This window comes from Carcharhinus amblyrhynchos, chromosome 20 (genome assembly GCF_965287045.1).
Source record: "Carcharhinus amblyrhynchos chromosome 20, sCarAmb.v2.hapA, whole genome shotgun sequence".
NCBI classification, from domain to species: Eukaryota; Metazoa; Chordata; class Chondrichthyes; order Carcharhiniformes; family Carcharhinidae; genus Carcharhinus; species Carcharhinus amblyrhynchos.
Genome location: NC_137343.1, coordinates 51171969 through 51198925, shown reverse-complemented (window position 1 = coordinate 51198925; position 26957 = coordinate 51171969). Strand labels below are relative to the sequence as shown.

General features: G+C 43.5%; 1 protein-coding gene across 7 annotated transcripts in view; it reads left to right on the top strand.

The window, feature by feature from the left end:
• specc1la (sperm antigen with calponin homology and coiled-coil domains 1-like a) overlaps positions 1 to 26957 on the top strand; it is a 281487-nt gene that overhangs the window by 248644 nt on the left and 5886 nt on the right. For all 7 annotated transcript variants that reach the window (XM_080208609.1, XM_080208608.1, XM_080208607.1 and 4 more), the window contains exons 14-15: positions 2849 to 2965; positions 7497 to 7556. In XM_080208609.1, coding sequence (XP_080064735.1) covers positions 2849 to 2965; positions 7497 to 7556 — 177 coding nt within the window. The remainder of the gene's footprint in view (positions 1 to 2848; positions 2966 to 7496; positions 7557 to 26957) is intronic.

Below are 26957 nucleotides of genomic sequence, written 5' to 3'. Positions count from 1 at the left end.
ACAGTAAGAAGTTTCACAACACCAGGTTAAAGTCCAGCAGGTTTATTTGTAGCAAATGCCACTAGCTTTCAAAACGCTGTTCCTTCATCGAAGGAGCAATATTCCGAAAGCTCTTGGCTTTTGCTACCAAATAAACCTGTTGGACTTTAACTTGGAGTTGTGAGATTTCTTACTGTGTTGACTCTAAAACCCAGTTGCGGCCACCTTCTGGCTGTGGGTTGTGAACTGGCCTCTCAGGCAGTTAGATATGAATTGTCCTGTCTACTTCTAAAGGTGTTGGCAGTAATTACCAGAGAGCCACTTCTTGTGGAAATAACATAAGAACATAAGAAATAGGAGCAGGAGTCGGCCATCTAGCCCTTCGAGCCTGCCCCGCCATTCAATAAGATCATGGCTGATCTGTCGCTGCTCAGTTCCACTTTCCCGCTTTCTCCCCATAACCCTTAATCCCCTCTCCTATCAAAAACCCATCAACCCGCGTCTTAAAAATATTTAGCGAGGCAGCCTCCACCACTTCAACGGGCAGAGAATTCCAGAGATTCACCACCCTTTGAGTGAAGAAGTTCCTCCTCAACTCCGTTCTAAACCGCCCCCCTTTTATCTTGAGGCTGTGCCCCCTAGTCCTACTGTCTTTTTTGAGCGGGAAGAGTCTCTCCACCTCTATCCTATCCATCCCATTCATCATCTTATACGTCTCAATGAGATCTCCCCTCATTCTTCTAAACTCTAACGAGTACAAGCCCAGTTTATTCAGCCTCTCCTCATAGCTCAACCCCCTCAACTCCGGTATCAGCCTAGTAAACCTCCTCTGCACTCCCTCCAAGGCCAAAATATCTTTGCGCAGGTGCGGCGCCCAAAACTGCACACAGTACTCCAGCTGCGGCCTTACCAATGCCCTATACAGCTGCAGCAAGACCTCCCTACTTTTATATTCAATCCCCCTCGCTATGAAGGCCAGCATCCCATTCGCCTTCCTGACCACCTGCTGCACCTGCAAGCTGGGTTTTTGCGACTCATGCACAAGGACCCCGAGGTCCCTCTGCACCGTCGCCTGCTGCAGTTTTTCGCCCCCTAAGTAATAGTTCTTCCTACCAAAGTGGACCACCTCGCACTTGCCAACATTAAATTCCATTTGCCATTTCCTGGCCCATTCGCCCAGCCTATCTAGATCCTTCTGCAGACTCTCCACACCCTCCGCACAATTTGCCGTTCCCCCAATCTTGGTGTCATCAGCAAATTTCGACACCCTACACTCGGTTCCCTCCTCCAGATCATGTATATAAATGGTAAAAAGCTGAGGCCCCAGCACCGACCCCTGGGGCACTCCACTAGTCACCATCTGCCAATCCGAATAGCACCCGTTGACCCCCACTCTCTGCCTCCTATTTGACAACCAATCCTCTATCCACGCTAACACCCTACCCCCAACTCCATGTCCCTCGACCTTCTGCAGTAACCTCTTGTGAGGTACTTTGTCAAACGCCTTCTGAAAATCTAGAAAGACCACATCCACCGGCTCTCCTCTATCCACCGCCCTAGACACATGCTCATAGAACTCCAGTAAATTTGTCAGACACGACTTCCCTTTAATGAAACCGTGCTGCGTCTGCTCTATCAAGCAATTCCCTTCAAGATGCCTCGCAATTTCCTCCTTAATGACAGATTCTAACATTTTACCTACCACAGACGTTAAACTAACCGGCCTATAATTCCCCGCCTTTTGCCTGGCACCCTTCTTAAACAACGGCGTAACATTAGCCGTTTTCCAATCATCCGGCACTTCCCCGGAATCCAGCGACGTCTGGAAAATAACCACCAAGGCATCCACTATCACCTCCGCCATTTCTTTCAGAACCCTCGGATGCATTCCATCCGGTCCAGGGGACTTGTCCACAATCAGCCACCCTAGCCAGCCTCTTCCTTTTTATATATTTATAAAAACTCTTGCTATCCTTTTTTATATTAAGCGCTAGCCCAGCTTCATAGTTTCTCCTACCCTTCTTTATCAACTTCTTTGTCAATCTTGGTTGACATTTAAACCTCTCCCAATCCTCTTCTCGCCCACTACTCTTAGCTACTCTAAATTCCTCCGCTTTTAATTTAACACTTTCCTTCACCTCCTTCGTTATCCACGGCTTATTACCTCTCTTCCTACTATCCTTTTTGACCATCGGAATAAATTTCCGCTGAGCACCAAGAAAGATCTCCTTAAAGATCCTCCACTGCTCCTCAACAGACCCTCCCTCCAACGCGCTCCCCCAGTCCACATTCGCCAATTCTTCTCTCATCCTACCGTACTCCCCTCCATTCAAACAGAGGACCTAAGGATAAGTCAAAAAGTGGATCTTCATGTTTGAAGTTTTTTGAAGATGCTAACTTGCTGTGGTGTTGAATGAAGTCGAGAAATTAAAATTGAGAGGCTTGTTCTTCAGTCTTTTGCATTAGGCTTGGTTCATAAGATAGTGTTTATACCTCCTTTCCTTGGTATTGTGTAATAAATGTGTTTTCTGTAGATATTGAGAAGGTCTGTGTAAGACCACTGTACTGAGTGCTCAAAATAAATGTGATCTATAAGTTAACAGTTAACTGAGTTGGCTTTTCTCTCTGATATGTTCTAGTTTGATCTTCTACTGATTTGCCTTAACACACACACACACACATAACACATAGAGACAATGAAAGGTGGGGCTCAGTTGTGTAATGGAGCGGGAAGTTCCTGCTCCAGAAAGGATGTATGGCATCTTGTTAGATTAGCGTGTGAGAAGTTGAAAGGATGGGAAATGCAACTTCCCTCGATATTGTAACATTGTTCTGATAATTAAATAATTTTATCATTTTCTCTCCCTAGAACATTGACATCACAAATTTCAGCAGTAGTTGGAATGATGGTCTTGCATTCTGTGCTGTGCTTCACACGTATCTTCCAGCACATATTCCATACCAGGAGCTGAACAGTCAGGACAAGGTAAAATTGGTTCAGATGATGAGGATGAAATTTTTGTTTATTCCTGTGCAGATTGCATGCCCCCCACAGTTTCACACTTTTTATTTTTGCACTGTTTTGGTACCTTCCTCGCTTTCCCCCAGTCTTGGTAATGTTGCACAGTCCTAATGGGTAGCCTGGACTAGTCACTGTGAGGTGAATGAAAGAGCATGGTTCATTCATCCTATGCACCAAGTTGTTGGCTGTGCCCTGTCGTGAGATGGTGATATTGGAATGTGGCATGTAGTAGTATGAAGCTTTTCCCCACATTTAACTCTGCATCTGCCCCAGTTTTGCCCACTCACTTAACATGTGAAAGCCCCTCAGCCACGCTGTGCTCCCAGCCGATGGTAATTGCCAAGCAAACCAAATCCCAGAGGGAAACTTGACTTACCGACTTTTATTATATTCTGAAAATGAGAAGAAAATGTACAGCAGCAGCACAAAATCCAATAGCATTTTAGTATTAGTAGTATTTTAAAATAAAAAGTAAAAAGTTTATTAACAAGAAAAGAAAAGTAAGCCTACACTTGCACAGTTAAAATAAGTCTTCCAAAACGATTCCCTATTTGGTCAGAACCTAAGTAAACACCACCCAAGCACTGCTCCCTTACAGATGTTTAATATAAAAAGCCAGTAACATCCAAGACAAAGCTGCTGTTGCTTTAATAAGGGAGACCACACGACCTCTAAACTCTCCCCCACCCTGCTGTGGAAATGCAAGACAGCATAAAGCTTTTTGCAGCCAAGAAGGGGAGTAGAGACCATCCTGGGAATTATAGACCGGTGAGCCTTACTTCTGCTGTGGGCAAAGTTTTGGAAAGAATTATAAGGGATGGGATTTATAATCATCTAGAGAGAAATAAATTGATTAGGGATGCTCAAGGGTAGGTTGTGCCTCACAAACCTTATCGAGTTCTTTGAGAAGGTGACCAAAGAGGTGGATAAGGGTAAGGCAGTTTATGTGGTGTATGTGGATTTTAGCAAAGCGTTTGATAAGGTTCCCCATGGTAGGCTACTGCAGAAAATGCAGATGCATGGGATTGAGGGTGATTTAACAGTTTGGATCAGGAATTGGCTAGCTGATAGAAGACAGAGGGTGATGGTTGATGGGAAATATTCAACCTGGAGTTCAGTTACAAGTGGTGTACCTCAAGGATCTGTTTTGGGGACACTGCTGTTTGTCATTTTTATAAATGACCTAGATGAGGGTGTAGAAGGATAGGTTAGTAAATTTGCGGACGAACCAAAGTCGGAGGAGTTGTAGACAGTGAGGATGGATGTTACAGTTTACAGAGGGTCATAGATAAGCTGCAGAGCTGGGCTGAGAGGTGGCAAATGGAGTTTAATGCAGAAAAGTGTGAGGTGATTAACTTTGGTAAGAGTAACAGGAGTACAGAATATAGGGCTAATGGAAGGACTCTTGGTAGTATCGACAAGCAGAGAGATCTCGATGTACATGTGCATAGATCCCTGAAAGTTGGCACCCAGGTTGATAAGGTCGTTAAGAAGGCGTACGGTGTGTTAGCTTTTATTGGTAGAGGGACTGAATTTTGGAGCCGTGAGGTCATGTTGCAACTGTACAAAACTCTGGTGCGGCCATGCTTGGAGTATTGCGTACAGTTCTGGTCGCCGCATTATAAGAAAGATGTGGAAGCATTGGAAAGGGTGCAGAGGAGGTTTACCAGGATGTTGCCTGGTATGGTGGGAAGGTCTTATGAGGAAAGGTTGAGGGACTTGAGGTTATTTTTGTTAGAAAGAAGGAGGTTAAGAGGTGACCTCATTGAGGCATACAAGATGATCAGAGAGTTAGATAGGGTGGACAGTGAGAGCCTTTTTCCTCGGATGGTGATGGCTAACATGAGGGGACATAGCTTTAAATTGAGGGATGAAAAATATAGGATGGATGTCAGAGGTAAGTTCTTTACTCAGAGGGTAGTAAGGATGTGGAATGCCGTGCCTGCAGCAGTTGTGGACTCGCCAACTTTAAGGGCGTTCAAATGGTCAGTGGATAGCATATGGATAACATTGGAATAGTTTAGGTTAGAGGGTCATAGATTTGTTCCACTGGTCGGTGCAACATTGAGGGCTGAAGGGCCTGTACTGCACTGTAATAACAAAGAGCAAACTATGTTCTATGTTCTATAAGACTTTTCTGCTTGACTGGGTGGTTGATTCAAACTGCACTTTCTCCCAGCACTGAGCAGTTTCCAACAAGTCTTCCTCTCACAACCAATCCCTAAGCTCTTAGCATCTCTCCTTAACTACCCTTCTTACCTTTCATCTATGGTTCCATTGTCCTCGGAACGTTTTTGAACTTAATGTTTCCAAAATATAAAAATCTTTCATATTTTACAATGGCCCCATTTTCAGATCAAATCAAATTTAATCACCTTCCTTTGTTTACTTATAAAATTTTTGCAACCTGTAAAAGCCTTTTACTCACAGATCATTAAAACATCATAAACAGACATAGAAAATAATATAAAAGGCTAGTGGAATGCTGGCCTTTATATCTAGAGGACAAAATTGCAAGGAGATAGAACTTATGCTAAGCCATACAAGGTCCTGGTTAGACCAAGGGTTAAATTACAAGCGGTGATTATGCTTACTAGTGTCATATTCCTGGGTGACTTTCAAAATGTTATGAGGAACAAGTAGGATAGATAAAGGTCTGGTTGGAGAGTCTAGGATGAAGGGCCAAGGAGAACTAGAGGCTTTGGGAGTGAAGTGAGGAAGCATTTCTACACGCAAAGAGTGGAAGAGGTTTAACTCTCTTCCTCAATGGGAATTGATGCTAAATCAGTTGTTAAATTTAAATACAAGATCGATGATGTTTATTTACCAAAGTAGTCAGCACTGTTACTCCCTCGCCTGTATCACAAATTTGTTTACCTGCGTGAATGTGATTTACACTAAATCACAATTCACAGCCCCAAAACTTTGCAAATCCTTGTTCTATATTCCCGTGTTAAACACGCGCCTTTCCCACTTAGACAGCGCACCACCACTGCGCATGTGCAAGTTGTCCCGTTCATGATTTCACCCTTTGAGATTTTGCAGGAACACAATGGCCAACTACTTGTCATCTGTTGATGTCTAAATTGGAATTTATAGAATCAGAGGGTGGGATTTTACAGCCTCGCTTGAGCCAAGATCAGAAAATCCCACCGGAGATCAATGGACATTTCCATTGTCCGCCACTCGCGCGCTCCGATTCCATGATGATAGCAATTTATAGTATGGAAATGTACATAGAGAAAAGGAGTAGGAATCGGCCATTCAGCCCTTCAAGCCTGCGCTGCCATTCTTAGTGACCATTTTGATCACCAAATTCAATACCCTGATTCTGCCTTCCCCCATATCCCTTGACCTCTTTAGCCCCAAGAGCTATATCTAATTCCTCCTTGAAATCAAAACATTTTTGCCTTATGTACTTTCAGTGGTAATGAATTCCAGATTCATTCTCTGGATGAAGAAGTTTCTCCTCACTTCAGTCTGAAAAGATTTACCCCTTATCTGCAAACTATGACCCTAGTTCTAGACAATCCCACCACCAGGAACATTCTTTCTGAATCTACCCTGTCTCACCCTGTTACAATCTTAGAAATTTCAATGAGATCCCCTCTCACTCTTCTAAACTGCAATGAATATAATCCTAATTGACTTAGTCTTTCCTCATATGACAGACTTGAGGGCGGCACGGTGACTTGCGCAAGGATATTTTGGCCTTGGAGGGAGTGCAGAGGAGGTTCACTAGGCTGATACCGGAGATGAGGGGGTTGGACTATGAAGAGAGACTAAATAGACTGGGTCTGTACTCGTTGGAGTTTAGAAGGATGAGGGGGGATCTTATAGAGACGTATAAGATAATGAAGGGGATGGATAGGGTAGAGGCAGAGAGATTCTTCCCGCTCAGAAAGGACAGCAGGACTAGGGGGCACAGCCTCAAGATAAGCAGGGGGGTGCAGTTTAGAATGGAGTTGAGGAGGAACTTCTTCACTCAAAGGGTGGTGAATCTCTGGAATTCTCTGCCCATTGAAGTGGTGGAGGCTGCCTCGCTGAATATATTTAAGACACGGGTAGGTAGGTTTTTGGTAGGCAAGGGGATTAAGGGTTATGGGGAGAGAGCGGGAAAGTGGAACTGAGCCACTTCAGATCAGCCATGATCTTATTGAATGGCGGGGCAGGCTCGAAGGGCTAGATGGCCTACTCCTGCTCCTATTTCTTATGTTCTTAAATCTACCCCATGGTGGTTGGTTTAGCTCAGCCTTGTCTCAAAATGTGGTAACCAGGATTGTGAGGAGCAACAATAGACCATATATTTCCAAAAAGGCGCTGGTGTTAAGGCCGGGTCTATGTTGTGATAAACACATGTCATTTATGCCACAGAGACCTGTATTAGCAAACACCTTACCATTTGTTGAATTCCCATCTACAGGTTAATAAATGGTACTGTTGCTGGATTTCTTTTAATAACAGGTTTCTAAGCTCTTGTGTCTCTATTTTACAGCGAAGAAATTTTTCCTTGGCCTTCCAGGCAGCTGAAAGCGTTGGCATCAAGTCCACACTGGTAAACTTTTAAATAAAACACTCGAACGAAACATTAAGCTCCTAATTATAAGTCACAGAATGCAAGTCACTTCCTTTCTACTTTCTATTATTCTCTTGTTAATTCAACGTTACATTCCCGGAAGTCACTAAAATTTTTAGAAATTGTTATGCTTTCTATATTTAAATAGTTTTTTGCCTTGTGCAGATTTTTATCTCGGGCCTAAACATTGTAAGGACTGTGCACGAGACTGAGCCACTTCCAGTTCCCAGTGTTCAGACTTCTGAACACTCAGTACTTAGTTTTCAGTCTATTGAGAGTTTGCTGAAACACCAGATGTTATTTAAATGTTTATTCTATAAAGGCTATTGTTTGTTTTATCAGTGTGGAAATAAACTGCTGGAAGCGTTTACAATTTAAGAGTACTTATAAAATCAAACTTTTTGTTGGTATCCAACCAGTATCACAGACTAACAGTTTTGATCCAATCTGTGCATTGTGCTGTGGTTATATGGGTTTGTAGCCTGGGTTTATCAAACTTGAGTGTTTGATTTCAGGAAGGGCAGTGTTACTAAAGATCAATAAAATATTTTGCAATTCCCATGAATCTACCCACTAAGCTTTTATTTCTGAGACTTGGCTTTGAATCCAGGCTAGCCTTACTCTAGGGTAATATTCCACACCACCATCCCTCTGCATTCTAGTAGCTTCAATCCTCAGTACTCTAAACCTGCTTCCATTTAGGTTCAACGGGCAACTTATTTATTTCATGAATATAGAATCTTGCGCTTCTGGAGACTGAGCCTGGTGATGAACAAGAAGGTCAGAGTGATTTTCACTTTTCATTAGCATCAGCGAGGAGCTCAGCAAGCCTGGTGATGGGGCAGGCAGGAAGTCGCCACCCTGCCATTACATCCTGGTGTCAGAGATCCTCATGCTATATTCAAACGACACTCGAGCCGATACTTGCTCAGAGCAGACCAGGAACTGCAGAGGGCTCCAAAATGCATGGTTCAGTGAGTTCTCCCTGTGGATTCTCCTCCAGTCCACCCAGGAATGGCAGGAAGACCTCTTTCCAAAGGTTGGGAGCAGGAGGTTCCCCACCTGACCATGCTGGCCTGGGCGGAGGTTGCTCAGGAAGTTAATGTCCGTGGGGGCCCAGAAAAAGATCACCCTTCAGTGCAGGAAAAATATGAATGGTCAGCTATGCTCTGCCAGGGTAAGTGAAACCCCTTCTCACTCCAAACGGTCAAAGGGCATCAGGCAGTCTGAGGGTTAGAGTTCACAGGGATGTCTCACACAACATCAGCACTGAATGCCTGCCAGTCACTTTAAGTTGTGCATCTTATGTAAGTTCCTGCACAAGTGGCAACTTAATCCCTTACTGGCTTATTTCATCTGGTACTTGCTTCAGAGACACAGGAGCACAGCTAACAGAGGCAGTGACCACTGAGGTCTCTCACACTTGGAGCACAGCTAGCGACCAGATTCCTGCTGGGCAGAGACAATAGACATACACGCATCTGAATTGTGCTTTCACCCATTGGGTTTACAGAAATCCAGCAGCCTTCATGAAGGTTAAGATTCCGCTTTAATAAAAGGGAGGATGCCATGACCGGAGGGGGAACGCTGAGATCCGGACCCTGTCCGGTTTTGAAGAGCTCAGTGAGGTTGCACCCAGTATACCTCAACACCATGTGGACAATGACTGCGAGTGATCTCTAATGTATAACCCTGCTCAGTCAACCACTAATTCTCTATTCCAGATTCCAGCAAGAAAAGGCAGAGAATATCATCCTGCAGATAACTCAGAGGAGGAAGGTTTAGTCTTCAGAGAATTCATCATTGAAATCTCCCGCATCTTCCACCATCGCCAGTATACGCATCAAAGTGGAACCTACTTTGAGAGTGGACTCGATTTCATCTGGCACTTGCCTCAGAGACACAGGAGCACAGCTGACAGAGGCAGTGACCGCCGATGTCTCTCACACTTGGAGCACAGCTAGGGACTAGACTCCTACTGAGGCAGAGCCCAATGACGAACCTCTGGACTGGGCCATAGCAGCCAGGCAAGCAGTGCAGAGACAACAAGAGAACATCATCAAACAGAATTGTCAGAGGTCAGCAGACTGGACCAAAGGATGGAGGAATCCATTCACACTCCATCTGCAAGCGTGCATCTGGTATATAAAGGTTTCAGTCTCCACTGAAAGGCGCAGCTGCCTTGAAGACCCAGGTCCAGCAGTTTCTGCCAGATTTGTGCTCAGACCTGCACACCATCACACTGCATTTTAGCAGGGCTAAACACAGAGAGAGAGAGACAGAGCACCTTGACCTCCCTCCAGGTGCCCTTCTGAAGGAGTCAGGATTGGTCCATCGGGCACCCAAGGGAAGAGGAGCGCCAAACAGGCACCCCAGGGACATCCACCCTGACACTTGAAGCCATACCACTTCACTTCCCCTCTGCCAATGACCCTATCGCTTCCAGCAGGTCAGGCCAAGAAGGGTTATGACCATTTCACTGGGTTTATTGAAGCAAGTGGTTCGCATCGAGTTTCTGTGCAGTAGCCATGACCTTTGATTTATTTTTCCCATTTTACATGACTCTGTCAGGAACAGATGGGTATTCAGACCAACTTAAAAGTAGCCCCAAAGATTTGTGGATTCAAGCATGAATTCACCCCATTAGTAAAGGAATAGTGCTCCTTGAATGGACATTTAACCCTCAAAATCAATACCCATTTAGTATGTTCTCCATGCTTAAGCAGATAACTAACAGGGTGCCTCTTCAATTGATTCAAAATAGCAATGCTTATTTCCTTCCACACACCTTGACACACTCCCTGTATCCTTTTTCTAAGCTTGTTTTTGCAGCTGCCTCATTGATGGTGTTCTTTACCTCACCAACACCTTCCGACCTCTGCCTTTTACCCCCAACACCACCCCCCCCAAGGTTCCTCCTCTCCTCCTCCACAGTCAGTATCTCCACTTCCTATCACTCCTGTTATTATGTAGCTTCCCTTGTTATCCTTGACCCTGTTATCGTTAATGTTGATATTCTCGTGTCTCCTCCCTCCCTCCCTTCCCCCGTCTCCCCTCCCCGCCTTGTCTTCGATATTGATAGCCCCACACCTATTTTTGAGGTCAAATGCACCCTTTCCGAAACAAGCCAGTGAGATTATCCAAAATATCCCCTTGACTTTACTATTGCCACTCTACACAATCCAGATTCTTCCCTGAATATAACTGCCCTCTGTCTCCCAATATTATGACTCTAAGCCCCAGGAACAAATTCCTTAGGCAACTGACCATGCATGACAGTATTCTGTGCACAACCATCACTGTCCAGAAAGGCCCTCTCCTGATCAAATCCAGGACCAAGATGTAAGTGGCATGCAAAGCCCCCTAACCCTGCCTATACAGTGTCAGCGCATGAAGATGTTGGCATATTGAGGTGAGAATTTTGTCCCCATGGCTGTTCCGTGTCTCTGGATGAAGAACGAGTTGTTGAAGGCGAAGACATTGTGGTCCAGGAGGAAGCGGATGAGTTCTAAAATTGCATCTGGAAACTGGCAGTTCTTGGCATTGAGTACTGAGGCAGTTGCAGCAATGTCGTCATCTTGGGGGATGCAGATGCAAAGTGCCGAGACATCTATTGTGACGACGAGTGCCCCTGGTTCAATTGCTCCATGTGTGCTGAGTTTCTGTAGGAAATCCTTAGTGTCATGACAAAAGCTGGGAGTTCTTTGTACAATGGGTTTCAAGATGCCATCAACATAGCTTGAAGAGGTTCTCGCACAGGGTCCCATTGCCCGATACAATGGGATGGCCGGGTGTGTTTGCCTTGTGTATCTTCAGGAGGCAGTAGAGGTCTCCAACGCGGGGAGTATGTGGGACGAGAGCACGGAGGGTGCTCTGAAGGTCTGGATCAAAGGTCTTGATCAGATTGTTGAGTTGATGGGTGTGTCCTTTGGTCGGATCTGCTGGTAACTGTCTGTAGTGTTCCTCGTTGTTGAGTTGTCGGTACACTTCTTTGCAGTAATCCGTTCTGTTCAGGATGACGATGGCCCCTCCTTTGTCTGCTGGTTTGATGACAATGTTGCGGTTGGTCTTGAGAGTGCGAATGGCGTTGTGTTGTGATTTGATGATGTTCGGGGCTGTCTTGAGTGCGGCTGATGAATCTGGTATTGACGCACCTCCTAATGGCTTGGGCATACATGCCAAGTCGAGGACAGCAGCCTTCCAAGGAGTCCAATTCGACTCTTTCCTCTTCGGTTGCTGCACTGCGGATCTCTCTGCCAGTCCAACGCCGGCATTTCCACATCACATACAGTGCCAGGCCAGGCTCCTGATATTGTGGCCTCATCCCCAGAGAGTCTTTTAACTTTGATCCCCAGTAGTCTTTCACTCCTCCCCTCTTGCTCCCCAGTCCTGTCTCCATCTCACCCTTCCCCCTCTAGTCTTGGTTTGCGCTACAGGCACCTGATATATCTCCGTGATGGGCAAAAGTAGCATTACTGATGTCCTGAATTGTGGATGAAGTGAAATGGGCAGCACGGTGGCAAAGGGATTAGCATTGCTGCCGCACAGTGCCAGGGACATGGGTTCGATTCCAGGCTTGAGTCACTGCCTGGGCAGAGCCTGCATGTTCTCTCTGTGTCAGCGTGGGTTTTCTCCTGGTGCTCTGGTTTCCTCCCACAGTCCGAAAGACGTGCTGGTGAGGTGCATTGGCCATGCTAAATTTTCCCTCAGTGTACCCGAACAGGCGCTGGAGTATGGCGACTCGGAGATTTTCACAGTAACTTCATTAATGTGTGAATGTAAACCTACTTGTAACACTAATAAATCAACTTTAGAACTTGCTTGATGTAACCACTTGGAAGCAGTTGTAAAGCAAACTGTTTAATTTAGAGAGGGGATGTGATTCTGGCAAGTTGGTCTTTTAATGAGCATTCATAAGATGCTAATGAATGCAAATGGGTATCCCAACATTACTCAGTGGGAGACTCAATCCACCTTGAAAGTTAGAAGCACAAAACAGTTCTTCCACTAGCAAAAAACTGAGTTTTTCATTTGCACTGAATGAAGTGCTGTCAACCAGCGCAATACCCACCACTGACAGGAGCAGACAGTTCTGCCCATTCTTACCATCCTAAAACATGTCACCAGTGTACAAAGCACATAGTCCACCAAATCATGTACACTCAGTGCCAGGGAACATGTTTTGTATCCGCCCTCAAGAACTTTTGTCACAGGTACTCGCCTAATGAAGGAGCAGTGCTCCGAAAGTTCATGCTATCAAATAAACCTGTTGCACTTTAAACTGGTGTTGTGAGACTACTTACTGTGCCCACCCCAGTCCAACACTGACAACTCCACATCATGGTCACAAAGGCACACATTGGTGAAGATCTGACATGCTTGTCCCTGTCTCATTTTAGAATTGTCAAGAAAGGCTTAACCATGAGGTGATAGTTGATTAGAAACATAGAAAATAAGTGCAGGAGTAGGCCATTCAGCCCTTCAAGGCTGCACCACCATTCAATATGATCATGGCTAATCATGCATTTTCAGTATCCCACTCCCACTTTCTCTCCATACCACTTGGCCCCTTTAGCCACAAGGGCCACACCCAGCTCCCTCTTGAACATATTTAACAAACTGGCTCCAACAGATTTTGTGGTAGAGAATTCCACAGGTTCCCAACTCTGGGTGAACAAATTCTTCCTCATCTCAATCCTGAATGGCTTAACCCTTATTCTTAGTCTGTGACCTCTAGTTCTGCACTTCCCCAACATCAGGAACATTCTTCCTGCATCTAGCCTGTCCAGTCCTATCAGAATTTTATATATTTCTATGAGACCCCCTCTTATTCTTCTAAATTCCAGTCAATACAAGCCCTTTGATAAGGTTCACCATGGTGGGCTTCTGCAGAAAATGCAGATGTATGGGATTGGGGGTAATCTAGGTACTTGGATCAGGAATTGGCTGGCAGATAGGAGACAGAGGGTGGTGGTTGATGGTGAATATTCGTCATGGAGTTCGGTTACGAGCGGTGTGCCTCAGGGATCTGTTTTGGGGCCACTGCTGTTTGTAATTTTTATTAATGATCTGGATGAGGGTATAGTTGGGTGGATTAGTAAGTTTGCTGATGACACCAAAGTCGGTGGTGTGGTAGATTGTGAGGAAGGGTGTCATAGTTTGCAGGGTGACTTCGACAGGTTGCAGAGCTGGGCCGCGAGGTGGCGGATGGAGTTTAATGCGGAGAAGTGTGAGGTAATTCATTTCGGTAGGAGTAACAGATGTGTTCAGTATAGGGCTAACGGGAGGACTTTGAATAGTGTGGAGGAGCAGAGGGATCTAGGTGTATGTGTACATAGATCCCTGAAAGTTGGGAATCAAGTAGATAAGGTAGTTAAGAAGGCATACGGTGTCTTGGCGTTTATTGGTAGGGGGATTGAATTTAGGAGTCACAGCGTCATGTTGCAACTGTACACAACTCTGGTGCGGCCGCACTTGGAGTACTGTGTGCAGTTCTGGTCCCCACATTACAGGAAGGACGTGGAGGCTTTGGAGAGGGTGCAGAGGAGGTTTACCAGGATGTTGCCTGGTATGGAGGGGAGGTCATATGAGGAGAGACTGAGGGATTTGGGGTTGTTTTCGCTGGAAAGAAGGAGGCTAAGAGGGGATCTTATTGAAACATATAAGATGATTAGAGGTTTAGATAGGGTGGATAGTGATAGCCTTTTTCCTCGGATGGAGAATGCTAGCACGAGGGGGCATGGCTTTAAATTAAGGGGTGGTAGTTATAGGACGGATGTCAGGGGTAGGTTCTTTACCCAGAGGGTGGTGAGGGATTGGAATGCCCTGCCTGCTGCGGTTGTAAATGCGCCTAGTTTGGGGGCATTTAAGAGATCTGTGGATAGGTTTATGGACGAAAAGGGATTGGTTTAGATTAGTGGGTCAGTGTTTTTTAAAAAAAAACTGGTCGGCGCAACATCGTGGGCCGAAGGGCCTGTTCTGCGCTGTAATGTTCTATGTTCTATGTTCAATCGATGCAGTCTCTTTCATATGTCAGTCTTGCCATTCCAGGCATCAATCTGGTGAACCTTTGCTGGACTCCCTCAATAGCAAGAAAGTCCTTGGTGGTTATTTTCCAGACGTCGCTGGATTCCGGGGAAGTGCCGGAAGATTGGAAAACGGCTAATGTTACGCCGTTGTTTAAGAAGGGTGCCAGGCAAAAGGCAGGGAATTATAGGCCAGTTAGTTTAACGTCTGTTGTAGGTAAAATGTTAGAATCCATCATCAAGGAGGAAATAGCGAGGCATCTTGAGGGGAATTGCTTGATAGAGCAGACGCAGCACGGTTTCATTAAAGGGAAGTTGTGTCTGACAAATTTACTGGAGTTCTATGAGGATGTGTCTAGGGCGGTGGATAAAGGAGAGCTGGTGGATGTGGTCTTTCTTGATTTTGAGAAGGCGTTTGACAAGGTACCTCACAAGAGGTTATTGCAGAAGGTCAGGGGACATGGAGTTGGGGGTAGGGTGTTAGCGTGGATAGAGGATTGGTTGTCAAATAGGAGGCAGAGAGTGGGGGTCAATGGGTGCTATTTAGATTGGTGGTTGGTGACTAGTGGAGTGCCCCAGGGGTCGGTGCTGGAGCCTCAGCTATTTACCATTTATATAGATGATCTGGAGGAGGGAACCAAATGTATGGTGTCGAAATTTGCTGATGACACCAAGATTGGAGGAACAGCAAATTGTGCGGAGGGTGTGGAGAGTCTACAGAAGGATCTAGATAGGCTGGGCGAATGGGCCAGGAACTGGCAAATGGAATTTAATGTTGGCAAGTGCGAGGTGGTCCACTTTGGTAGGAATAATGGTGGGAAGGATTATTACTTACGTGGCGAAAAACTGCAGCAGGCGACAGTGCAGAGGGACCTCGGGGTCCTTGTGCATGAGTCGCAAAAACCCAGCTTGTAGGTGCAGCAGGTGGTCAGGAAGGCGAATGGGATGCTGGCCTTCATAGCAAGGGGGATTGAATATAAAAGTAGGGAGGTCTTGCTGCGGCTGTATACGGCATTGGTGAGGCCGCAGCTGGAGTACTGTGTGCAGTTTTGGGCGCCGCACTTACGCAGGATATTTTGGCCTTGGAGGGAATGCAGAGGAGGTTTACTAGGCTGATACCGGAGTTGAGGGGGTTGAGCTATGAGGAGAGCTGAATAAACTAGGTTTGTACTCGTTAGAGTTTAGAAGAATGAGGGGAGATCTCATTGAGACGTATAAGATGATGAATGGGATGGATAGGATAGAGGTGGAGAGACTCTTCCTGCTCAGAAAGGATAGTAGGACTAGGGGGCACAGCCTCAAGATAAAGGGGGGGCGGTTTAGAACGGAGTTGAGGAGGAACTTCTTCACTCAAAGGGTGGTGAATCTCTGGAATTCTCTGCCCGTTGAAGTGGTGGAGGCTACCTCGCTGAATATTTTTAAGACGCGAGTTGATGGGTTTTTGATAAGAGAGGGGATTAAGGGTTATGGGGAGAGGGCAGGAATGTGGAACTGAGCCACAACAGATCAGCCATGATCTTATTGAATGGCGGGGCAGGCTCGAAGGGCTGGATGGCCTACTCCTGCTCCTATTTCTTATGTTCTTATGTTCTTCCTCAGACTAGGAGACCAAAACTGCACACAATACTCAAGGTGTGGCCTTACCAAGACCCTGTAAATTGCAACAAGGCATCCTCATTCCTATACTCAAATCCTCTTGCTATGAAGGCCAGCATGCCATTAGCTTTCCTCACCACCTGCTTTTCCTGCATGCCAACCTTCAGCGACTGTTCCACCATGACACCAGGTCACGTTGCACTTCCCCTTTTCCTAAACTGCCACCATTCAGAGAACAATCTTCCTTCCTTGTTTTGCCACCAAAGTGGATAACCTCACATTTATCCCCATTATATTGCATTTCAATGTATTTGCCCACTCAACCAGCCTGTCCAAGTCACCCTGACAGCACACACTACCACTCAGCCTAGTGCTGTCTGCAGATTTGGAGATATTGCATTCAGTTCCTTCATCCAAATCGTTCATGTATATTGTGAATAGCTGGGGTCCCAGCACTGAGCCTTACGGTACCACACTAATCACTGCCCGCCACTCTGAAAAGAACCTATTTATTCCTACTCTCTACTTTCTGTCTACATGTCAATACATTACTTCCAATACTATGAGCTTTAATTTTGCTCACTAATCTCTTGTGTGGGACCTTGTCAAAAACCTTTCGAAAGTCTGGATAGCAACATTCACTGGTTCACCCATGTCCACTCCACTGGTCACATCCTCACAAAATTCCAGAAGATTTGTCAAGCACCATTTCCCTTTAGTGAATCCATGCTGACTTGGACCAATCCTGTCACCGCTTTCCAAATGCTCAATTATTACATCCTTAATAATTGACTTCAGTATTTTCCCCACCACTGATGTCAGCTAACTGGTCTATAATTTCCAGTTTTCTCTCTCTTGATCAGTTATTAGTTAATCTTATTTAACAATTGATAGAGTCCGATGTGATCTAAAGAGCAGGCATGTTTTGTATTTATATGGTGTCTTTTGTGACGTCACGATATTTGTGTGCCACAGCTAAAGAAATAATTTTAAAATCCTTATTATAGATTAGGAAATGCAGCAAACTGTACGCACACAAACAGTAATGTATGAAAGACTATTTTGTGATATTGGATGAGGGATCAATATCCAACAGTGCAGCACTTTCTCAGTACAGCACTAGTCAGCCTGGCTAATGTACCAAATGTCTGCAGTGAGACTTGAACCACAACATTCTGATTTGGAGATGAGATTGCTACTGACTGAGTAAAGCTGATAGTCATATAATGATATGAGGCATCTGCTGCCCTCTCCACACTGAGAAGTTGGTAAGTAAAAGTCAAAGTAAAGTTTACTTATTAGTTGCAAGTAAGGCTTACATTAACACTGCAATGAAGTTACTGTGAAATTTCCTTAGTCACCGCAGTCCGGTGCCTGTTTGGTTCAATGCGCCTAACCAGCACGTCTTTCAGACTGAGAGAGGAAACCGGAGCACCCGGAGGAAACCCATGCTGACACAGGGTGAATGTGCAGACTCTGTACAGAAAACGACTCAAGCCAGGAATTGAACCCGGGTCGCTGGCACTGTGAGGCAGCAGTGCTAACCATTGTGCTGCCCACAAGTAGCCATATTGCATGGCTTGAAGAAAACTGTGCTCTTGATGAACAGAACCAGCCAGAGTGAGATGGGGGACATGTTTTTGTTGAGACCTTTCTTCTTTACTAACTTTGTTACACTTTCTGAAAGAGGAAGCTGTGGAGGAGCTGTGTGTGCACAGAGGACAGGTAAGCATGGAAAGGGAGTATTGTTCAATGTGCCAGTCAGAAAACTCGTAATATGCAATGGAGTATCCAGCAGACCTGTGTGATGAGTGAGCCTGAGTAAGAGCAAAATATTCATTTAATGAATAGCAGAGTGCAAGAGCAGATGAGCGTTTGGGGTGAGGTGCTTGTTCCTCTGAGATTGTGGGTAGGCTACTTTGGATTTTAACTTTTGAAGCAACCTTTGTAGAGAGAGAGCAGTGGAGAGTGGCATCGAAGTGTATGAGTTACGTATCACACTGAGGACTAATTGTTTAAGGTGACAGTGTGTTCGTAAGAGACGTGCAGTGGATTTAATTTCTAATTTCCAGGTCCAAGTCCCACTTCTAGACATGAAACGAAGCTGACACAGTGCTTCAGCACTGAGCAGACACTGAACGAGCGCTGAACCATCACAGCTGAAACTTTGTGGATGAGATATTACACAGAGGCCCCATTTATTGTCTCAAAACTGATGGGAAAGATCCCATGACACAATCTCAAAGCAGCTCAGGAAATATAAAAGTTCTGCTTGTTTTGGATATGGCAATGCAATGCAGTCACTAAAAAGAGCAGTGATTCTGTGAAAAATAACTGGACTAGACCACTTTATTAATACTGATATAGTCTCTAGTGAGATACCTTTTACTGTTAAGTAAATCCTCCACGGAAAAAAAACATAAATGAAACTGGATATGGAGCAAGGTAAAGCAATTGTTTTTGGAAAGTCAGTGGATCTGCAGTTTACCCAATCAAAGAATTATTATATCCCCTTAACAAAACCTGATGTTTCTACCCAGAATGCTAAAGAAATATTACTAGCATCAGGTGATAAGAATCAAAGAGGAATACAAACAAATTGCCTAAGACAACATTGACAATTTGTTCATCCTTCTGGTCAAAGATTTAAAATCCTGCTGAAGGATGCAGGTGTGGTGAATGTGGAGTACGCTGAAATTCGTCAAAGAAATTAATGCAAAATATAAAATGATATCCCCATCCTATTGTTTAAAGTTTAAGATTATTTATTAGTGTCGCAAGTAGGCTTACGTTAACACTGCAATGAAGTTACTGTGAAAAGCCCCCAGTCGCCACACTCTGGCACATGTTCAGGTACACTGAGGGAGAATTTAGCACGACTAACAGCACATCTTTCGGACTGTGGGAGGAAACCGGAGCATCCGTAGGAAACCCACCCAAACGTGGGGATAACGTGCAGACTCCACACAGACAGTGACCCAAGCCAGGAATCAAACCTATTCCCTTGCGTTTTGAGGCAGCCATGCTAACCACAGCGCCATCGTGCCAGCTGTATTGAGGGTCTTCCGTTGCCATGTGACTTTAATGAAGTAATTGCGATGGATCTAAAGTATGAGACAAAGATTTAGTTTCATTTTACATTTAAAATGACAACCAGATTTAGTCTTTCTACAGCAATACATGACAAGGATAAAAGGGTGATCATAGGTAATGTCGTGGGGAAATGGATAGGAAGCTGAGTTGGGATGCCAGATAAGTTCTGACTGATAATGGAGGGGAATTTATGATTGAGTTGAGAGATGTGTATGAAAGATAAATATTCTGGTTATGAACATGGCAATTCCTTTCAGCAATGGAAACTGAAAGAAATCACATGGTGATTGATGAAATGCTGCATAAAATCTTAGCACGACGACCAAACTCCAGCTATACTAGAGTGGGCGATTCGTGTAAAGAATTCACTTCAGATGGTGGGAAGGTATATTCATTATCAGTCGATATATGGGAAGAATACCAAATTACTTTTAGCGCCGGGCAATAGGACTATGACTATTTCCAATCTTACTCTGCTTTACAAGAAAGGCTCAAGGTTGAGGCATCAGAGAAAATTCAAAGACCTTTAAGGCATCGTGTAAGACTGTCCAAGATGGATTTTAAGCCTGGAGACATGTATTACAAAATTAACAATGGTCCTGGTAAAGTAATGGGATCTGATAGTAAGACAGCAGTTACCCAACATGGTAAACAAAGCATGAAGATGCATTCCTTATAATGAATTGGGATTGATTATAAACTCTCAGTGAGAGCAAAAGTTGATGAAACACCTATGATAACAGCGTACAATAGATAAAGTAGGGATAGACTGAAGTACCAAGATGCACAGGACAGGACCATCACATCCAAAGACCAATCCTGGAAAGTAGGGACCTGGATGATGTATGGGTCAGTGAATGAACGGATGAAATTACTGCACAATGAGTGGGAAAACCTACTGGCAAGTTTAAATATTGATTAAATGTTCAGGAAGAGAGTTGTGGCTGCATCATTGGAGGTTATGGAGAGCCAGAACAAAGGAAGAGTTAGATACTATAGCAGGCATGTTCAAAAGAGACAACCTTTCAGACTGAACATAAATGATACAAAGAACAACGTTATGGCTCTAAATGGCAATGAAAAAGTTAAGCTATGAAACACCGAGAGAGGGGCAGTGGACTAATTCAAGCACCTTGACTCAATGATAGACACCAAAATTATATCCAGGAATGAAATCCAGGTTCGGTTAGCTACGGCAAGAGATGTGACCAATGACTTGAGTAGTATCCAAGAGTTCAAAAGAATCAGCATGAGACTAAAATAAAATTGACTACAATCACTAGTGTGGAGTATTGCCATCTATTGTGCAAGAGTTACACTCTGAAGAAAGTGGATAAGGGGAGGAAATGTCAGTATGACGGAGGATGTTCAGAATTAGCTGGATATGCAAAGACAAATTAATGAGTTAGATCAAGAGTAGAAGCTGAGGAATCAAATTGATTGCCATGTCCAGTTAGAAAATGATAGTCAATTATTGACTTTGGAAATGAAGACTTAAAATCTTTATCCTGACAACTGAAGGAGAAATTGAGGGTAATTTCTCCAGAAAAGGAAGAAAAAAAATTGGATGGTGGAAACTATTAAGATTAAAGAAGGCTTGAAGAAAGCCAGAGGAGAAACAAAATGCTGCTAATACCACTACTAAGACCATGGTTAAAAACAAACAAATTTCAAGATAGTGGCCAAGAAACTAGGTCCATGGGCTAGCAGAATAAGGTAAAAGAATGGAAACTAGGAAGTGTGGGGGGGCTGTAGGCACTGTAGGGTTCTATGGTTCTATGCAGTGCAAGTTCTAATGGTGAGTTCAGAATGGCTCTTGTAGAAAAAGATCACATGCAAGAGAAAATGTATCCTATCGCTTAAAGTAGAGATCTTACGGTAGTCATTTCAAAAGATACTGACATACCAGAAGAGAGTGAATAACTTACATGATGAAAAGAGGGTGACAGAACTGTCTCAGTAAGACTAGAAGCAGAAGTCCTTTATGACCATGACTTTTTGTGGCTACAAATAAATAATAGTGCTAATTAGGAGAGGCAGAACTAAAAGAATGAGATACAAAGCAAAATAATGTGGATGGTGGAAATCTGAAATAAAAACAAAGTGCTGGAAAAGCTAAGCAGGTCTGGTAGCATCTGTGAAGAGAGAAACAGAAAAGGCATTAGATGGCTGGAAATACCATGTGCCTTGTTGCATAGATAGATTTGTACACAAAAGCTCTGTGCAGATGGGACTTCCAAAATGAGGCTAGTTGCTAAACATCTTGAAGAGTAACTAGGTAATACACATTAGAGCTAGCATCTGGTCTTGTCTAGGTGCACTATAAATTCAATTGACTATCAATCTTCACAACTGTTCTTGTCGAGGGTTATGGAGAAATGGCATCGAAAAGAAGTCAAGGCTGGCACAGAGAATCAAAGAATCATAGAATCCCTACAGGCTGCCATTCGGCCCATTGTGTTGGCACTGACTCTTACCAGGCAGCAGAAAATCCTGAAAGTCTTTTTAGCTCGTTTGTCCAGATCAATTGATATAAGTCATGTTTCTGCGCAGTCAATATTTTCAAAAGAAGTGTTTCTGAAACACGTAAAGAGGCAAATGTTGCAAAAAGGAAAGTGGAAAATAAATAAATGTGTTTATGATTTAATGATGGAGCAAAGTTTTGATATTTTTCAGTGATATGTTTTGCTAAAAGTAGGCTGTATTCAACTAGAAGCAAATCCTACAATGTTTTATTGTTATCGAAAAGGAGAACTTCCAGGCTGCATGTTGATGGTTTCTGCTGGGTTGGTACTTTGGAATTTGAGAAATGTACTATTAATAAGATTAAAATGGAATTTAAGATTGGAAGTCGGGTCTTGGGAGCTTTTAAATATATTGATTTTAAGTAGACCTGGAGTAACTTTGAAACAGCAATCTTAATTGGAGAGTTTACTCCTAACGTGGTTAAACATGCCATGACATCACAGAAAGATGATGTTACATCTAAAGAATAACATAAGAAGTAGAAGCAGGAGTAGGCCACCAGACCCTTCAAGCCTGCCTCACCATTCAGTGCGATCATGGCTAATTTACTGGGTGGCACACTGGTTAGCACTGCTGTCTCATAGCACGAGGGACCCAGATTTAATTCCAGCCTTGTATGGAGTTTGCACATGTCTGCATAGGTTTCATCTGGCTGTTTCAGTTTTCTCCCACAGTGCAAAAATGTGCAAGTTAGGTTGATTGACAGTGCTAAGTTAACCTTTAGTATTCCCAGATTAGGGGGATTAGTGGAGTAAATGCATGGGGTTATGGGGTAAACTGGGTAAGAGTCATTGTGGACACAATGGGCTGAATGGCAGCCTCCTGCACTGTAGGGATTCTGTGATTCTTTGATTCTCTATGCCGGCCTTAACTTTTCTATGCCATTTCCCCATAACCCTTGACAAGAACAGTTGTGAAGTTTGATAGTCAATTGAAATTATTATGCGCCTAGACAAGACCAGATGCTAGTTTTGATGTATTGGAATTAATTGCTATGATGAAGCAACAGACCAATGAAACATTTTAAAAATTAAATATGAAGAAATGCATACTTAGATTTCCATGTTTGGGTGACTCAAAGAGCATGAAACTGGTTATTTATGGAGAAGCTGCTCATGGCAATCTGTCTGATGGATATTCAATTACAGCAGGTTTCAACGTCGTATTGGGATAAAAAGGGGAAATGTTGCCCTTCAGACTGCAAAGCTAAGAAAATAAGGGTATTTAAAGTACTTTAGCTGCAGAAATATTGGCTCTTGTGGAAGAAATTGAATATGGGATTCTATTTGTCAACTATTTTAGTGAAATTCCACACAGGGGTCATATGGAAAACAATTTGGCCATTGAATGTTATTGGTGGGATAATGTTTAATTGACAGCGTAAGTGAAAAAAGATGAAGGATTGACCTTGCTAATGTGAAACACGTGTCAAAGAAAAGGAAATGTGCAAGATCTGATGGGTGAGAGCAAGTCATTAATTATGATTGTTTTTAAAATAAGAGTGCTTGTACTCAGAAGTTTTGGGGGTCCTGGAAGAAGAGTGACTGACTAACAATGTTAGACTTTACTCATGGAATGTAGAAGAACACTTTGCTTTTATCTTGCAATTGGCTTTGAATTATTGTTTAATTTGATGAACATAAGAGATTCTGCTAACTGTATAAATTAAGGGTAAGGATATACAGGTGGAGGGCATCCATTATTTGAGCAAATACAAAGGGACACTTATTGACACTAGGATTGTGAGTAGGGTAAGGAGCTGTGCACAGCTAATGTTTCAAGTTTGTGAAGAATTCTAAACTGTGTATAGTCTCCTTCGCTATCTGATTATTAGAAGTTTAACGTATGAGGGGGAAAGGAATAGAGGGTTCTGGTAGTAGATTTAGGGCTTAGAAAAGAAGCTTATGTAGAGCATATGGACTGGTTGAGCCTGTGCTGTTTGTCCTGTGTAATCCAATGTAAGAGCAGAGGAGTTATCTCCAGTGTCCTGACAATTTATCCCTCAATCAGCATTGCAAAGGCTGACTTTGTGTGAGCTTTCTGTGTGCCAATTGGCTTGATGTGGAGATGCCGGCGTTGGACTGGGGTAAACACAGTAAGAAGTCTGACAACACCAGGTTAAAGTCCAATCAATTGGTTGGACTTAAACCTGGTATTGTCAGGCTTCTTAGTGTGCCAATTGGCTGCCAGGTTTCCTACACTACAACAGTGACTACACTTCAAAAATACTTAATTGTCTGTAAAGTGTTCTGGGAGGAACCATTTCAGGTAATACTCTGCCATGAGCTCCAAATCTTTCAGAATGGAGCAGTTTAAGTTGCAAAGGCCAGGTTATCAGTGTAGGTACGTTTCTGTATGGTTACAGGTTAAAAGGAGTATCGCAAGAACTTAGCACTGAGGGAGGCTACTAAGTTAGAATCTTTGTGAATTGTTGTGATCCTTCATGTTCTCTGAAATGTCAATCCCACCAAGCATGGGTCTAGACTCTTATTTTCACCAGAAGACCAGTGTACCAGACAGTGGCATAGGCAGCTGTTGGATGAAGGAAAACAACAACCCCACATCAGTCATGGACTGTCCAGTTTGGATGAGCTTTGAAGATGGACTACCTCTGAACTGGAAACCATGATTCTGACCTGCGACTTTGTAGCTATACAGAGCAAGAAAGGCTCAGGTTTGTTTTTTGTTTGTCCTCTGCTTTTTCCTATTTCCCCATCAAGTGCTAATGTTGTGGATTGATCAGCCAACTCATGCACTAATGAATCTGATAGACCTGTTAGTGGAATCTATCCTGGTAACTCTTTAAGACATTGCCCTAACGTGTAGCTTGGACCAGCAGTAGAACTTAGCTCTATAGTCTCTGGTTTTAGTTAGTTAAATTCCAGAAAACACCAAGAGTTCCTAAGTCTATCTGGACTTGGGTAGAGTGTAGCATTTCAGAGAGCTTCTACCATGTCAGCTTGACTCTTCAACATGGCAAATTAGGAACGCAATGTTTCTGTACCTCTCATCAGCATTAGCTCAGGAACCAAGAAATAAGCTTGACTTGGCCAGTTGCTTTCTGACTTAGGTGAGAGAACACTTGAGCCCACACCAAGATTTGCCCACTTATTTAGCCTGACATTTCAATGTATTACAGAATAAATGAAAGGAAAGAAAGATGTTTACGTAACACATCCCTGTCTATTTATGTTAAACTGACAAGAGAACAATAGCACTGATATTCTGGAAGGTGAGAGACGATGGGCTGCAGGACTGTTGTCATCTAAACCCATCCTGAATTCTGTTGGGTGGAAACATTCCGAATTATTTTTGTTTACATTTTTCAAAGCAGAGTAGGAAATGTTATCCAAGTTACCCCACTTCCTGAGATGTGTGCAATATGAATATTTCACCAAAGTACTGTGTTTATTCAGTGCAGTTGACTAAGTTTTATCCTCTTGTTTGTGGCAAAGGCAGAATCCAAGATTAGTGTTGAATATGTTGGATCCTTCCCTGTGATGGATAATTACAAAAAGATTACTGCTGTTTTTCAGCATTGCAAAGCTTTCAAAGATGTGGAGCTTAGCAAAAGGCATTAGTGTGAATGATGCACCAATTCGAAATGTCAACAGCAATTTAATGTAGTCACAAAAATCACTGGTAGTCAGTAATTGCTTACAAGACTAAGCTATACTGACTAGGGAGAAGATGTCAGGGAACTGTCTCTTCCAGCATTAATTGCAATCCTAGTAAAGGTCAAATCCTGAGCCACCGCACAAACGATTGGACCATGGAACAGCATTATTATGATTCCTTGCAGTGACGGGCACAAACTGTACCCTGATTAAACCAGTTTTGCAAAGAAGTTAAGTGGGGTTAGAATCCCAATTGATTCACTGATGGGGAAACACTTGTTTTCACCAGATCAATTTGACATAACCCATGATGGGGAAACAAGGTTGTCAAACTCCATCTGGGAAAATGACTGATTTTAGCAAGTAGTTTCCAGCAGCGACAGCCATGCAGCCCTAATATTGATGCCAATGTTATCGGCGTTGTTGCTCTTAGTGCTATATTACTATCTAATTCAGCACTAAACAGATTTCTGGAAGAAGGAAGTTCTGATCCATGTCCATGACTATCAATCCTGATGGCCTTCCATTTTCTTCAAGGCTGAGATCAAAGTTACAGATGACAAAAGAAGACATCAAGTCCACAAGTAGGATGTGGCAGTGCAGCAAGTTACAGGATCTGATTCCTTTAAAGATTACAGTGTCATTTTACAATGCAATGGACATGTTGACTGTGAGGAATGAGGTAATTGGGAGAAAGGCAAATGCAGGGAAGCGGCATACGGTTGAACGCTAGTGTCAAGGATCAGCTTTATGGGGACAAACTGGAAGCTCATCCTGGAAAGCATATGAGAGCTATATAAGCCGAACGAAAACAATAAATTCCGAATGCTGCTATAAATTAAATGATGAAGATTCAACCAAGAAATGGTGAACTTTAGAACTGATAGGAGGAGATTCTTCTTCAGGCAGGGAGTGATGACATTTGGAGTGGGCTTTTAAGTCTGAGCAATAGAAATAACTTCCCGGAATCATCAAAGAAACAATTAGATGCTGAGACAAAATCCTGTAACTCTGTAACAGTACTGTGCGGTGGGTGTTCCTACACCACATGGACAGCAGAGGTTCAAGTAGGCAGCTCACCACCACCTTCTCAATAGCAATTAAAGATGGGCAATGAATGCCAAGCCAGCAACCTCACATCTGAAAGAATGTCAAAAAATCAGGAAATGCAGGATTCTGAATAGATGAAGAAGGTTGGTTGAATGGCCTGTGCCTGAAATCAGTCTTGTGTACTGGTTTTTCTGAGTATTTCTGCTAATAACATTACAAAATTGCTTGTTAGCAAAATGAGGTGTGTGGTCTGAGTTTTAATTAATTTTCCATAATTTATGCTGCAGTTTCCATATTTAAGATTTATCTGCAGTATCCTGCAGAGATGTAAATCTGCTTACCAACTTGTGAACTAGTCAGTAACTTCTTCCGATACAGTGTACAGTTGTTGTTTTCCCTGATATTAACGATCTTGCCACTCAGTAATGGCAGCCATGGTGTGAGATATTCATACCCAATGGCCTTCTGGAACA